General features: G+C 37.0%; 1 protein-coding gene across 1 annotated transcript in view; it reads right to left on the bottom strand.

Annotated features, from left to right (window-relative positions):
- GTF2B (general transcription factor IIB) overlaps positions 3,964-16,290 on the bottom strand; it is a 31,501-nt gene continuing 19,174 nt past the window's right edge. The window contains exons 3-7 of the mRNA XM_005678142.3: positions 11,376-11,509; positions 8,748-8,894; positions 8,278-8,407; positions 6,879-7,160; positions 3,964-4,380 (exon numbers count right to left, since the gene is read on the bottom strand). Coding sequence (XP_005678199.1) covers positions 4,247-4,380; positions 6,879-7,160; positions 8,278-8,407; positions 8,748-8,894; positions 11,376-11,509 — 827 coding nt within the window. The 3' untranslated portion in view covers positions 3,964-4,246. The remainder of the gene's footprint in view (positions 4,381-6,878; positions 7,161-8,277; positions 8,408-8,747; positions 8,895-11,375; positions 11,510-16,290) is intronic.

A 16,290-nucleotide genomic window follows, 5' to 3' on the forward strand; every position in this document is an offset into this window, starting at 1 on the left:
AGCAGCATTTCAATTAGTCATATAAAAGAACAGTTTCTAGCTATTAACTCTTTGTCACCTGGGCTGATTTAAAAATAATTCAGACCTGACTTCAAAACTCAACTTTCCCCAGAGCCAGATAAAAATACTACACTGAATAATTCTGTTCATTTATAAACCGAAGTCTATTTGAAAGCTATAACTAAAATCAGTCCTGAAGCAGCATCCTATGAAATAAACTTCAACTTTATGGTTTAATAGAAAAGAGCACTGGATTGAGAGACCACTAGACCCGAGTTAGTCCTCTAAGCAAACTTAAACACAGCTTTTGTTTTCTCTGTGCTTCTCTCAACTACAAAATAGAGAGATTAGATGGGAGTAAACTCAGATTCCATGAAATTCATAATCAAGTCCTTGAATGAGATTAATAGCACAGACTGCCAATTATTGGGGCTTTCAGTTAACCCTTTAAATACCCAAAGGGAAGGGGCCGCAGTAAACAAGCCTTCAACTGTTCCACGACACTGGCATGCACCGTCCTTTCACTGTTCACAGAAATGGCTTGCACAGCTCACTGACATTCCTAAGTTGCCGAAATGTAGGCCCCCGACAGGAAGTGGCTTCAGCTTCTACAGCTCTCAGTGAGGTGGGGAGCTTTTGCCACCTAGAGGTTAGGGCTCCTAAGTGCTGTTCTCTAAAAATGCAAATACACCTCCTGCCTACAGGTTACTCTTTAAAGTCAGTTTCATTGATCCATGTTTTTAAAATATATTTTTTAAAAAGACCAAGTTATTGACATAGCTGAGTAGCAGGAGCTAGATCCTTTTTCTTTTTGCTGATGTACATTTTTTCTAGTTATCTAATGGCATCCAGGGAGAAGGCAATGGCAACCCACTCCAGTACTCTTGCCTGGAAAATCCCATGAGTGGAGGAGCCCGGTGGGCTGCAGTCCATGGGGTCGCGACCAGTTGGACACAACTGAGCGACTTCACTTTCACACACTGGAGAAGGAAATGGCAACCCACTCCCAATGTTTTTGCCTGGAGAACCCCAGGGATGGGGGAGCCTGGTGGGCTGCCATCTATGGGGTCACACAGAGTCGGGCACGACTGAAGTGACTTAGCAGCAGCAATGGCATCCGGTCCCATCAGTTCAGTTCAGTCGCTCAGTCATGTCCTACTCTTTGCGACCCCATGAATCGCAGCACGCCAGGCCTCCCTGTCCATCACCAACTCCGGGAGTTCACTCAGACTCATGTCCATCGAGTCAGTGATGCCATCCAGCCATCTCATCCTCTGTCATTCCCTTCTCCTCCTGCCCCCAATCCCTCCCAGCATCAGAGTCTTTTCCAATGAGTCAACTCTTTGCATGAGGTGGCCAAAGTATTGGAGTTTCAGCTTTAGCATCATTCCTTCCAAAGAAATCCCACGGTTGATCTCCTTCAGAATGGACTGGTTGGATCTCCTTGCAGTCCAAGGGACTCTCAAGAGTCTTCTCCAACACCACAGTTCACAAGCATCAATTCTTCGGCACTCAGCCTTCTTCACAGTCCAACTCTCACATCCATACATGACTACTGGAAAAACCATAGCCTTGACCAGACGGACCTTAGTCGGCAAAGTAATGTCTCTGCTTTTGAATATGCTATCTAGGTTGGTCATAACTTTCCTTCCAAGGAGGAAGCATCTTTTAATTTCATGGCTGCAGTCACTTCATGGCAAATAGATGGGGAAACAGTGGATGACTTTATTTTGGGGGGCTCCAAAATCACTACAGATGGTGACTGTAGCCATGAAATTAAAAGATGCTTACTCCTTGGAAGGGAAGTTATGACCAACCTAGACAGGATATTAAAAAGCAGAGACATTGCTGTGCCAACAAAGGTCCGTCTAGTCAAAGCTATGGTATTTCCAGTGGTCGTGTATGGATGTGAGAGTTGGACTATAAAGAAAGCTGAGAGCCTAAGAATTGATGCTTTTGAACTGTGGTGTTGGAGAAGACTCCTGAGAGTCCCTTGGACTGCCAGAAGATCCACCTAGCCCATCCTAAAGGAGACCAGCCCTAGGTGTTCATTGGAAGGACTGATGCTGAGGCTTAAACTCCAATACTTTGGCTACCTCATGTGAAGAGTTGACTCATTGGAAAAGACTCTGATGCTGGGAGGGATTGGGGGCAGGAGGAGAAGGGGACGACAGAGGATGAGATGGCCGGATGGCATCACCGACGATGGACATGAGTTAGGGTAAACTCCAGGAGTTGGTGATGGACAGGGAGGCCTGGCGTGCTGCAGTCCATGGGGTTGCAGAGTTGGACATGACTGAGCGACTGAATACTTTTTTTATCCAAGAAAATGAAAAGACTAAACAAGTCATATTACTATACCCAAACTGCAGCTTTATTAAAAAAATAAATAAATAAAACAAACAGCTAGAAAGAAATTAAATACCAAAATGCTGGTGACTATTTCCAGGTGGCTCATGGGTGTTTTCATTATGCATTTTCCAAATTTCTGTAATGCACATGCACTAACCTTTGATAATTGCAAAAATAACTGTTAAAAAGATCTACTTATCTGGTTGCAGCACGTCATTACTGAACAGTAGTTTTGTGGTCAGTCACCAGAAATTGTGGAGCATTAGAGGAGGGAGGCTACTGCTCTCAATCTACACTTGGAAAGATGGAGATGTGTGGTGCTGGGGACCAAATGTGATGCTCAGAAAGGGGGAGTAACCTAGGACTTCTTTCCTTCCTAGGTCCCACTCTGGGTGAGATAGGCTCTACATGCCTGGAGTCTACATTTCATCACTATCCTTGCAATCCTTCATTTGGGTTATAGTGTTCTTGTGTTGATTTGTCTAGTATTTTCCCACAGCTGTGAGTAGTGCTATGTCAATGTCCTACATTTTGTGCAAGGGAGAAATATCATTTGTCTTCGTCGTCTGACACCGTTCCCCTACCACGGTCCACAGAAATGACAGAGGAGGTCTGATCTAATAGGGAAAGTTCTTCCTGGACCAGGGCTGGAATTTGCCCACCAAGGCCACAACAGGAGACTGCCTTTTAAACCTAGTTAGTACTGAGAAGTGAAGTGTTAGTCACTCAGTCGGGTCTGACTCTTTGTGACCCCATGGACTGGAGCCCACCAGGTTCCTCTGCCCATGAGTGGATAGCCATTGCCTTCTCCAGGGGATCTTCCCTACCCAGGGATTGAACCCTGGTCTGCTGCACTGCAGGCAGATTCTTTACTGAGCCACCAGGGAAGCCCAAACTAGTGTTAACCTCTTTACAAATGTGTAAGAACCATGAGACCTATTTTGAAGCAGTACAGTTTACAGAGATGTTTAGCATGGATTCAAGGCCCCAGTACCAACTACCTAACTAGCAAAAGGGCAAAATGTTGTTGATCTTCACTTACACTGCCTAGCAGTCAGTTCAGTTGCTCAGTCCTGACAAGAAACCTTAGTGTTCATCAAAGAGTGATATGCAAAACATCTTCACATCACAACCACCGAGGGGGGAGGGTGCTTGATGAGTATCCAAAATGTAAAAATAACAAAGAAGTATCAATATGCAGATTCTATAGACTAAAATGTAAACATCTGAAAACAAATCTGTCTCTACTACTAATTATTTACTAGCATCATATTCCGCTCAATTAGCTCACTGAGAAAAAACACATAATTACACATTCTTACATTTCTAAAGCCAGTGCCTTTCAAGGCCCTGTTTAATCACTTCTTGCTTATTAATACACAAGTATTAAAAAATCACACACATACCCTCTTTCAAACTGCAAACTAAATATGTTCAATAGTGGTTCCTCAAAAGCCTGTATATTTCCAGAACTTTATTAAAATAAGAAAAGTAAATATATATGAAAACAGTAATGGAAAACAAGGACCTCTATCAGCTTTATTAGCTGCAATATGCATTATATGTAATTATATATATAAATTTAAAAATTACATGTAATATAACAAAAACTTTAGTTTTGAAAAATGTTTTATTCAAGAATTTCAAATATTTTCCAAAATACAGTTTCCTAGATTGCTACAAAAGAAAGCAAATTTAATATGAAATTTAAATCATTAAATATGTTTCACTAGTATATACATATAGAATGCCAAGCAATTTATATTTAGCCCTGGAATGCGTACCATGTCTTTCATTTTTCCTTATTAAAGGCTCAATCCAGCACTTGGGATATAGGCTATGTACAACAGGCAAAGTTCAGTGTTCACAGGAATTTCACATTAGCTTCCTCAACTTACAGCTGTGGTAGTTTGTCCACAGGGGTGTCAAATTTGAAGTCTGTAGGAAACAGATCTGGAGCCCGAGGATAGATTAGTCTGTACGACTGCCTGATTGTAACATCAGCAACACCAGCAATATCTCCAATCTCTACAAGACAAAAATCAAAGTATTAAAACAAGACAAAAATCAAAGTATTAAGTATAACTTCCATCCTAACTCCTTTCTACCTGCATTCTAATTTTGGGACCTGGTGGTATAAAATGTCTAAGTGAAAATGAAAACAAAAATATTTTTAACAGTTAGAAAGTAGGGCTACAGTAACAATAATGGTCTCAATATCTATTATCTTGAAGGGTTGTTGAATTAACATTAAAAAGTTTACTATATGTAAAACATCTGAACAGTTCGGGGCACAGCAGAATGCGTGATAACTATTATACTGCTTACTGTATTTAGAATGGACTTCTTCACAATAAATTTTTTTGAGGATCACAGAAGTAATCCACGAATACATTCTTGTAAAGAAATTCACTTTATTATTTCTGTGTTTTAAAGTTCCCCTACATCTCCCCTAGCAAACCTCTATTAAGAGATTCTTATAAGGTTAAAACCAAGTGGGATCACACTATAAATATTTTTCTCCAAACTCTTTTTTCTATTTAACACATCTGAGATCAAATAGCTATATATTACAGCATGATGTAGATGGTTTTCACTATTATAAACACATACTGGAGCATATATACTGAGCTCATTTGAGTTATTTCTATACTCAAGAATCCAAGGATCTGCATTTACCATTTAAACTCAAGTGTGACTTTTTTCTTTTTTTAAATGAAGTCCCAAAGGACTGCCACATGACAATTATTTGGTTAGTTATACTTAATCAAAATAGATTTTTTAAACACACCCTTTAATACAACCCCATTTTATCTTTTCAGAGTTTTATCTTTTCCAGTTCGATATCAGTGAGATTTTATGGCTTCAAAGTGTGGATGCAGCCATCAGTAAATAATTTTAAATTTCCTTACCTTATGTTACATTCTATTTTTCTGGACATAAATACCAGTGAATATAAACTGTATGTATATCAACTAGCTGCTGGGCAGGGAAAGAAAGGACCTTATATTTCAAGAAAACCCGTCATGTGAAACACAAACAGAAAGTGTCAAGATGATTAGAATAAACTTTACAACTATTAATAGGAATGCAGGTAAGGACAATCTGCCCAGCCACAGCTTCTCAATTTTCCAAGAAGACTCAAAATTTTCTTGAAAAGTACAAGTGGAGCCCAAAGGGAATGGATAATGGCACATTTAAATACCTAATGGCTGGCTGCTTCTGTCTAATCATCTTCATATAATTTACTACTTTTATTAACATAGGAGCATACAGCCTATGCTGAGGTAAAGGCTATTCTGAATAGGGCATTCAGTTATTGCAGCAAGTAATTTCACTTCCTCACTTTTAAATTTACGACTGCTCCTTTCTCTTTATAAAACTATTTGTGGATCACAGAAGTAATTAATTAGTGAATGCTGTGTGTTGTGCTGGAGGAGAAAATGGCAACCCACTCCACTATTCTCCCTTGAAAAACCCCATGGACAGAGGAGCCTGCTGGGCTACAGTCCAAAGGGTCGCAAAGAGTCAGACACAACTGAGTGACTGGGCAGAGCACAGCACACAGCTTCTCTTTCCTCATAAATCTTTTTGAGGATCACAGAATTAACAAATACATGCTTATAAAGAAATTCACTTAATATTTGTCTGAAAGTTCTACAACAGTAAATTTAAAAATAGCTGAAGGCTGAACAGTATTTTCATGAAGAAACTGTGAACAGCATACAAAAGAAGAAAGGGAATAGATTTCACAGAAAGGTAAAACTTGATGCTCAGCACACATTTATAGTGTGCCTATCTGTAGGGTTCATGCCAGCTCCAGAGAAACAAAGCATGGCTGCCTCCTATCAAGACTTAAAAGGTAAGTTTTGAGGTGGGGAAAAACAAGACTCTTCCAAATAGCCAGAAATATTTAGGGGATACAAATAAAAACAACTTCTAAAAATGAAAAAAAAAAAAATGCATGAACTAAAATTACTTAATTCAAATGAACAAAAAAGTTAAGTACACGGGGTTATGCCCGCAAAATATTTTTATTTATGAGCCACTTAAAAGCAAAATACTGTATTTTCTTAAGTTTTGATGCTAAGGAACTACCTCTTAAACATAGGCTCTGGATATTTACTGTCACACCTCAGAGAACTGCAGGTTCAGTTCCAGACCCCTAAAATAAAGCCAATATTGCAATAAAGCCAAACAGATCAATTTTTTGGTTTCCTAGTACAGAATAAAAAATTATGTTTACACTGTAGTTTATTAAGTGTGCAAAATAATTTTGTCTAAAAAAAGAACGCACATACCCTAATTAAAAAAAAACTTTTATTACTAAAAAACAAAAATGTTAACCATCATCTAACAAACAGAATTGCCATAAATCTTCCATCAGTTAAAAAAAAAATGCAGTGTCTGTGAGGTACAACAGAATGAGGTATGGCTGTACCTGCTTCATAACTTAAAATGGACATACAATCACATACTACAGCCTTCACAATTTTACCAATACTCTTCCTGATAAAGAATCCTACCTTTTTGGGTCCTTTTCTCAGCTGATGCCTGTGAGGCCATGTAAATAGCAGCTGCTGCCACAGATATCGGGCTCCTTCCAGGAACCAAATCCAGTTCCACAGCTTTACGGGCTATATGAGTCGCTGCCATCTGTACTTGCTTAGGAAGACAAAGGTTGGAACAAAACCTGGACATGAAGTCCCCAGTTGTAATCAAATCCACACTGGTTTCTAAAGCTTTCAGAATAAGTTTAAAACATCGACCAATTTCTTTCTTAGAAATTCGTGATACAGCACATATTTCTAAAAGACAAAAAAAGTTTAAATAAATCAATCCACCTAGGCCATGTAGTTCACCTTATAAATCTATCATTTTTTATTATAAAAGTAATATACTGCAAAATTCTATCCTGCCTTAAAGACCAATCTAATTCTCTCAGTGATACTTCTCACAAAACTAATTTAAAATTTCTCAATTAATTTAAATGTTTACAACAGCTTTAAAAAAGAAAAAGCTAAATGTAGGTCTTACTATTTCAAAATATTAACTTCTCTGAAGTTTCAATTCACGCAAGTTTCTTCAATCAATCAAAAATTTCTTTGATATGTATTAATCTGTTGTAAGGGGTATATCAAGAAAATGAAAGAAAATATTCAAACTAAAGAATACCTCTCAAGTTACACAATGTCATACATACATGCAATCCCTGCAATTACAGACAACAGCAAAATGTGATCAAGTATTTGACCCTGTTCTAAAATTTCAGCTAACACTAAGAATAAATTTAACAGAAGTCTTAGTTTTAGCTGCAAGAACCACTGCCTCTTCAGTGTGACACAAGAAAACATATAAAATATTCCTGGATCAATGAAGGGTAATTATAGTCTTAAGCTAAAATGTCCAAGTATCACAGCAACATTGAATAAGCTGTAATGTTTTCATGCATAAACTGAAAACTACATGAAAAATATTAGTTCTGTCAAAGCCTTCAACCTAGCTAAAAATGAAAACTGTCTAACTCAAGAGAAAAAATTTCATGATTCTAAGGCTTGACTCTCTCACCTGTAGAGACCTGTGCTGGGAGCAGAAACTTTGCTGTACATCCAGTGTACACACTTGCAACAAAGGATTCTGAGGCCAGGCCTCAAAGCTCACAAAATACAGTCAGAAGACCTTACTAACAGGCTTACATGGACTAACATGACTTTACATGGGAAAACAGCCTGAAAAGAACATGATCAATATGATCACAGAATTTTTGTCAAGGAACAAAATAAGGTACTGTTTACAAAGATACTTATGTGGATTACTGTATGTAACCAGGAAGCTTAATTTACTAAGCATCCAAGCTGCTGACTTTGGCCTGTCACTTTAATATGAAATAGATTAACATTTCTATCTAAACAATTAAAAACTTACCTTTAAATGTTCTAGGAACCCCTTCCTGTCTGCAGGCAATATAAAGACAAGCAGAAGCTATGGCATCATTGGCTCTCCCCTTCAGGCTCTTCTGTTCATACACTTGCTTGAATAGGTTATTTGTTCGATCCTTCAAAGCAGAGAAAAGTGAAAGTCGCTCAGTCGTGTCTGACTCTCTTTGTGACCCCATGGACTATACAATCCATGGAATTCTCCAGGCCAGAATACTGGGGTGGGTAGCCTTTCCCTTATCCAGCAGATCTTCCCAACCCAGGGATCGAACCCAGGTCTCCTGCCTTGCAGGTGGATTCTTTACCAGCTGAGCCATGAGGGAAGTCCTCATAGCAGAGAAACTAGGTTTAATTAATTCTAGGCCATTTAATTAACCATAATAGCAAACTTTCATGTGTTCACTAAAATTATGCTAAGTCAAAGCCAGCACAGTTTACAGAATATAGACAAGAACTTACAACTATATTTCGAGGGAGGTTGATTCTGTCTGCCATGGTAGTGATTTCTTTAAATGCATTCATCATTGCCCGATCAGAACTACTCATGGTTCTCCTATTCTGGTACTTAGAATTACCAAATTCATCAAAACTTGCAGCTCCTGTACCCTATAAAACAAAGTTTTATAACTTATGCAAAAAAAACTCTGAAAACCTGAATGAACAATTATTCTAAGAAAACAACTTGCACAATCTGACTCCATATTGCCCAAGAAATCTACCCCGAGCAACCTCTATTCCTCAAGAGAAAAAATACCAGGTTAAGGTGGTTTTAAAGAGTTTTTCTAGCAAATACTTTAAATGAAAAATATTATTACAGAATAACATAAACCATGAAATTTCACAGACCTAGGAGAAAAATCACGATTATCTCCAAAAGGTGCTTAAAAAAGGTAAGCAAACAAACCTCCCAAGTCCAGACTCAGCACACTGATTAATGGAGAAACATTAGAAGCATTACCACTAAAAGTCAGAAGACAAAAATGCCTCCTGTCACTACCATTTTCTAACACTGTACTGAAAAAACTAGCCAATATGACATGATTATAACTATAAAATGTAATTGTATAACAACTGTATTAGTATAATTATATTAAAATTTAGCAGGAAAGAGATATCAAGTACAAATCTGAGACCAAACTGATAAACTATCTTCAGATAGTATCTCTGTATATACCTAGAATTATTCAAGAAAATCACTCAAACTGTAATGAACTCATCAGAGTGGCAAGGTCAAAATTAACAAACAGAAATCAATAGCCTACATACGTGTAATCAATCAGAACATGCAAGAAAAACCTGCAATTACAACAGCAACAAAAAAGACAAAATATCTAGATTAACTTAGAAAGAAAACTTTAAAACACCCACTGAAGGACAGATATGACCTAAGGAAATGCATACTATATTTCTGGATAAGATTTTTCATTAAGAAGTCAGTTTTCCCTGAGCCAATTTGGAAATAAATCTAACCCAACAGTAAAAATAATTACCAAGTTTTTTTTTTTTTTTTAAATAAACAAAGTTATTCTAACATTAAATGGAAAAGACCACTGAAGAAAATGCTGAAAAGGTTATAAAAGACGACTGCTGGTGCTGCTGCTAAGTCGCTTCAGTCGTGTCCAACTCTGTGCGACCCCACAGACGGCAGCCCACCAGGCTCCCCCGTCCCTGGGATTCTCCAGGCAAGAACACTGGAGTGGGTTGCCATTTCCTTCTCCAATGCATGAAAGTGAAAAGTGAAAGTAGAGTCGCTCAGTTGTGTCTGACTCCTAGCGACCCCATGGACTGCAGCCTACCAGGGTCCTCCATCCATGGGATTTTCCAGGCAAGAGTACTGGAGCGGGGTGCCATTGCCTTCTCCATAAAAGACGACTAATGCTCCCAAATATTAGAATAGCGTAGTGTGTCCTTAGACAACTAGACCAGGTTAGAGAAAGGATAAAAAGTCCAGAAATATTCCCAAATACATACAAAAATTTAACATATGACAAATGTAGCATCTTAAAAAATTTCTTTGCCACAAATGCATAAATAATTGTCAAAGGATTCAAAAGAACCTAGTAGCAGTGGTTACCTGTTTCTGACAGGGAAAAGGGACTGTGGTAGAAACAGAGTTTAGGGGTCAAGAGTGAGGAAAACTACTGTTCTTTTTATATATCTTTGAATCATGTATTTCCTACTGGAAAAAAGTAAACATTAAAAAAAGTAACTGTATTAAATTAGTTGTAATCTTAAAATCTGAAAACATTCTTAGTATATATTTTTCCAGCCTATAAAGCTACATGCAGAAACTACCTACTTTTAAATACTCATTGTTAACTTTTTAACTTAGCCCACATCATGTTTTTCAAACTTAATATGTAATTTATAGGGCATGAAAAAATGACCTGCTTTTGCACAATTTCTTAAAAATAGACTATGCAGTAGTATAAATTAAATCCTAAAATAGCATATGCTTCCTGGATGAGTTCTTTGAAATAATGCCACTATTACTTCCAATTAAGAGAGCAGAGCAACAACCAGCCAGGCTGCCAGGAAGATTACGCTACTGCTTCTATGTAGCAGCAGCAGGTGCCATTGACTGAACACATTATATACATTACATGTGTATAGATACTTTATACACATTTTCATGTAACCCTCAGAATGTCTCTGAGTTTGCAGTATTCTCACTTTACTGATGAGAAAAGTAAAGCTAGGAGAGTCATAAATTCACCATTATTAGCAAATAGTCTATGATACAGTCATCCAATTTATCTTAGTGGTCTTGAGGGAAAAGAGAAAAGATTACTAGGAACATTTTAATATGAACTCAAAGAGCCTACAATACTCAATTTTTTTTGTGCAAAACTGCTTCATTAAAACAAGGGCCTAAGATATAGAGTCTGTAACTTCAATGTATTAGTCTCCCATTTAAGACAGAAGAAATAAACAAGGCAACCGTCAGTACCACTAGTCTTAGTGGCTGATCTTACTCTCCGATAGAGATTCCTCCCTGGAACAGTGACTGATAATATTGCGAAGTTTCCAATCTCCAGGTCTTTGGTCAGTCTGCACCTGGCATTTCCTGCCAAATGGATTTATTACCTTGCCAATCATAGTAGACAAATCTCCATCACTCAGAAGAGGATTCTGAGAATCTCCAACTCGAGATGGATCTTTTGTTGCTTTATCATTGCTGAAAGTTCTCCACTCAGATCCTACATCAATAACTCGGTCACCTGAGAATATAAATGGAAATCTGAATTGTCTCGTCAAGATAGGATTTATTTAACACAGCCTAATGCCCAACTTATTTCTTTTATTCCCAGAAAATCTCAACACGAACATCAGGCTTCAGCTTAAGTATCTTGTCTCAGACTTTTATCTTAAAGTATTCCTATTGTGACAGTTCTATAAAAACCCTCTTTAAACATTATGCTATGATTAGCTGTATTTTAACTCCTGGAATAAAGAAGTAGACAAAATAAAGACAAAAATAAAGTTAATCAAGTGATAAAAAGATAAACTAACAATGAAGAATCAAGATTTGAAAAAAAAAAAAGAATCAAGATTTGAACAAAACGTGCAACAGGCACAGAAATAAAAACCAGAAATCACTGTTCATGATGTTATTAATATACAGTTTAAAGAAATTACAAAGTTTTCATGGGCAATGCTCTGCAAAGAACTAAGCCTAAGGGGATACTTTAGTAACTATGAAAATATTGAAAATATTTGGGGGTCAAATAATTCATACAGAATAAACTTAAGCCTAGAATCAGTAAGCAGAAAGGTAGGTAAACTTATTTTTACACAAAGAAGCAGTGGCTAAAAATGCCAGGCCAAGAAACCAGACAGGTAGATTTGGTGTAGATTACTGCTTTGAGGGGAATGCTCAATGGCTGGTAATACCTCTACCACAGACAAGCATTAACAAGAACACCTGCATTTGCCAGTCACTGTGCCCTTTGTAAATGTTATTTTTCAATCCTTAAAGCTTTATAAAAATAGGTATCACTTTTATTGTCACATTGAAAATAAAATTAATTTGCCTAACATCACACAACTAGAACTGAAATGCGAATGGGATTCCAGAATCTGTTCTATACTGCATTTATAAAACATTAGCTTTTCACCAATGTGATAAAATTAAAAGCAGGAACCAGGCCATTTTCATCTGTGCCTATATGTAGCAAACAGAAAGGAATGGAAGAAATAAGTTATCTCAGTAGTTACAAAAAAGTTGATATTGACAGTCAATTAATATAATGGTTAACAGTATGGACTCTATCAGTTGCTGTTAAGCCTTGGACAAACTTCCTCATTTCTATAGTAGTGCAATGATTCAGCTTTAAATTTCCCCAATTACCTTATTTTAAATAAATTAAATAATACAGTTTCAATCCATATGAAGTGCTTAAAAACCAGTTCAAAGTAAGTTGCTTGATATTAGCTATTTAATGCTATAAAAATAAGATGACATTCTGAGTTTGTTATTAATTCTGAATAAGAAGAGCACCAGTTGTAAAACATTAACCTCCATACTAGACTTTAAAAGTATCAGAGTGCTCTGCTGCAGTATTTGGTATGTAGGACAGCAAAGGAGGTCGGGAGAGAACAGAAGGAACTCAATGCAGACTGCTGAACTTTTTATATATGGTAAACTAAAATGCTTATTGGAGAAGGCAATGGCACCCCACTCCAGTACTCTTGCCTGGAAAATCCCATGGACGGAGGAGCCTGGTAGGCTGCAGTCCATGGGGTCACTAAGAGTTATTAAACAGAGTAGAGTGATCTGACCTTAGGGTTTTAGTTTAGAAAACAAGCAAATACGTAACAGAATCATTCCTGAAGATTTGGGGAAGACTTTTTCTTCTTTGAATACTCAAATCACTTAGGAATAACCAGATCGCACTTGGACTACCACATGTCCATGTCACAAGGCAAGTGGGATAGAGATAGGAACACCACTTGCCACACCTTAGGCAGTGAAAATGGCCAAGGAAAGCAGAAGCTAGATCAGGTAAGGCAACTTCTGTGGATCAGAGATTCAGCAGGCAGCCCAAAACAAGAAGAAAAAGTTACATGAATGGGATGGTCAAGATGCATTTCTCTGTTTCCTCCTAATAAGGGCAAACATCACTAAACATGAGAAGCAATTCTAATTATGTAAATTAATAATGAGTTTTAAAACTTACCTGACATTAATGTAAAATCTGTAACTGTGCAGAGTTTTACTACAATACTAAGCAAGGCCCATGTCTCAGAGAGACTACTCTAAAGAGACTGATTTTTGTTCCTTTTTACAGAAGAGTAGCTGCTTACAAGAAACAGTTATATAAGCAAATTAAAATTACCTGTATTCCCAACACCCAAAGATAGCCACTGTCAATACTTTGGCATATATTTTCTCTTCCATTCACCTGTATACATACTTTTTTTTTGTGAGATTAAAATTATAGTGTCTATTTCATTACAAGCTCTTTTCACTAAATTTCTAATCAAAACACCAAAACAAAACTTTTAGACAAAGTTTAGCCCTTTCAATAGTATCCACTCCTCAGAGTGTTGCCAGTCTCCATTCTTCATATTTTCAACGGGAGAAAAGTGAATCTAACTTTACTAATCAGTAAAATAAAAACACACAACAAAAACTACTGCAGCCTTCAAATCTAGATTTACTTAAAAATTTAAGTGAAAAAAATCAAATGCTATCATTAACTTTTAACACTTTAATTAACACAATGGATGTATGAAGAGACTACTTTCCTTATCTTTACTAGCATCTTTTCAGTCTCTCTGGAACACTAAAGATACAGTACTAGTTTGCTACTAGCATGCTTCATTTCATAGCATTTTCCCTTTGACCAGAAATTAACTTACCATGAGTTTCTTTTGTGGTTGCTTTTACTGCCTCAAAAAAGTTGGATTAGTAGAGGAAAAAAAAAAGTTGGCCTAGGATAGTATAAATAGAAAGCCCAGAACTGGGTAGTGATGTAATTTTTCCACATACGTGGGGATGGTCTACATGACTCATTCAACAATCTGTGGTTTGTGCTCAGAGTCATTCCCTCTTTTTATACTTTACTGCTCAAAACATAGCATTTATAGAAAATAAAATTTTCAAAATAACTCAAATAGCACATCATGAAGCTACAACTAGACCATCAGATTATCTGCATGGGTAATAAGAAATACAGCAGATCATCCAGAAAAAAAGTCAGAACACATAAAAGATTTTCTTGAAGCACATCTAAATGCGGTCGCACTTTTTAATGTTGCTCTGGAAGGAAACTGCATTAGAGTCTTTTCAGGGAGCAGTGTACAAGGCAGCCGTACTGTTTAGGTATAGTCAACCTCTGACAAGCAGAAGCCCGACAATTAGCACATAAGTGCGTAACATATAACCTCACATAGCCTTTTACTATTCTACAAACAGAGAAACAAGCCAACTTTTAACAGTTCCTTTTTAAACCACACCCTGATTTTTATAAAATCAACAACAGATAAAAAGTCTATATATAAAATTTAATAGCAAAATCATAGCACTACTACAATATATATAATAGCACTATTCCTCCCTCCATCTATATTATGTGATCTCTTAACACTGTGATAAGTTCCCATCCAAAAAGGTAAAGAGATTCAATATGTATACACACATGCACAGTTCTCAATCCACATTATCAGAAAGGTGTCTAAAGAGTATTAACTAAGACATTTTACTATATTCTAAAGCAGTGAGTTTCATCTCTCTTTTTTCAGGAAGAAATTGAGAGTAACTGCCAAAATCATTCACACTAGTTTAAAACTGTTCAACTACTTTGGCACACACCTACCCTATGATTTGTGCACCACAACTACTGAGCCTCTGCTCCAGAACCCAGGAGCTGCAGCGACTGAGCTCACATGCCGCAGCAACAGAAGCCCAAGCACCCTAGAGCTCGTGCTCCAACGAGAAGCATGCGCACTGCACCTAGAGAGCGGCCCGTGCTCTCCACAACCAGAGAAGGCCCAGGTAACACCAAAGACCCAGCAGAGCCGAAAATAAATAAACAGTTTAAAAGTCTCACTTTCTAACTAGAAATTGCTATTGTATTTCATATGCCTATATTCGGCCACTTTTAATAGACTTAATTTTTAAAAAATGATCTAAATAATCCAGATATAGAGTCCCATCAATGGCAAGGAACTTGTTCCCTTTCCAATGCTTAACTCCCATTTGTATTTTGTATCTAAAGCACTTGTCAGAACCTTCAAAACAATGCCTTTGATTTAAAACAAAAAATGTCCCAGATACTTCAACATTATGCATGAAAATGACAGGTGAACTGAAAGTCTTCTGTTAAAGCATCAAGCATTATTGTACTCTAACTCAGAGTATCTTAAATGAGGAAAAAGTGTTGTGTTTATTAAATGTCTATCATCTCAGTAGACTACAGTATTTATTACATATTATCTTCTTACACAGTACATTGTAGGCCATTATTCTTCTAGTATTTATGTGTTAAGATAAACTAAATTATTTGGAGATAATAAACAGATTCAGAAGTTAGGTGGCTTAAAACAAAGATTTCTTTCTTATTCACATTACCTGTGTATAGAAGGGGACAGGACTGCTTTCTATGCAGTCCTTACTCAGAATGATGGAATTCCTTCCTCTTGAGACAAGCCAGTGATCATGGCTGGGGAATAAATTATGACTGACTTAATCTTTTCCAATAGTAACATTTCTACTCACAGGCCACCAGCCACGGCCAAAGCCAGCCATGGGATGTTTAAATTCAGAATGAGCGGGGAAATAAAACTGTACCATGTGGCCCAAGAGAAGAACCAGAAGTATCAGTGAGTGGTCATTGGTACTAAGTAAATAAAATCAGCAAATAAATTTGACAATCAGCAAATAAAACTCAAGCTCTGTATTTTTGTGGATTTATGTAAAAATTAATTTTTAAAAGATTGTTCTATGACTTCTTTCTGTGTCACAAGACAAACAGGAATGAGAGTTAACTTCACTGTA

This window comes from Capra hircus, chromosome 3 (genome assembly GCF_001704415.2).
Source record: "Capra hircus breed San Clemente chromosome 3, ASM170441v1, whole genome shotgun sequence".
NCBI classification, from domain to species: Eukaryota; Metazoa; Chordata; class Mammalia; order Artiodactyla; family Bovidae; genus Capra; species Capra hircus.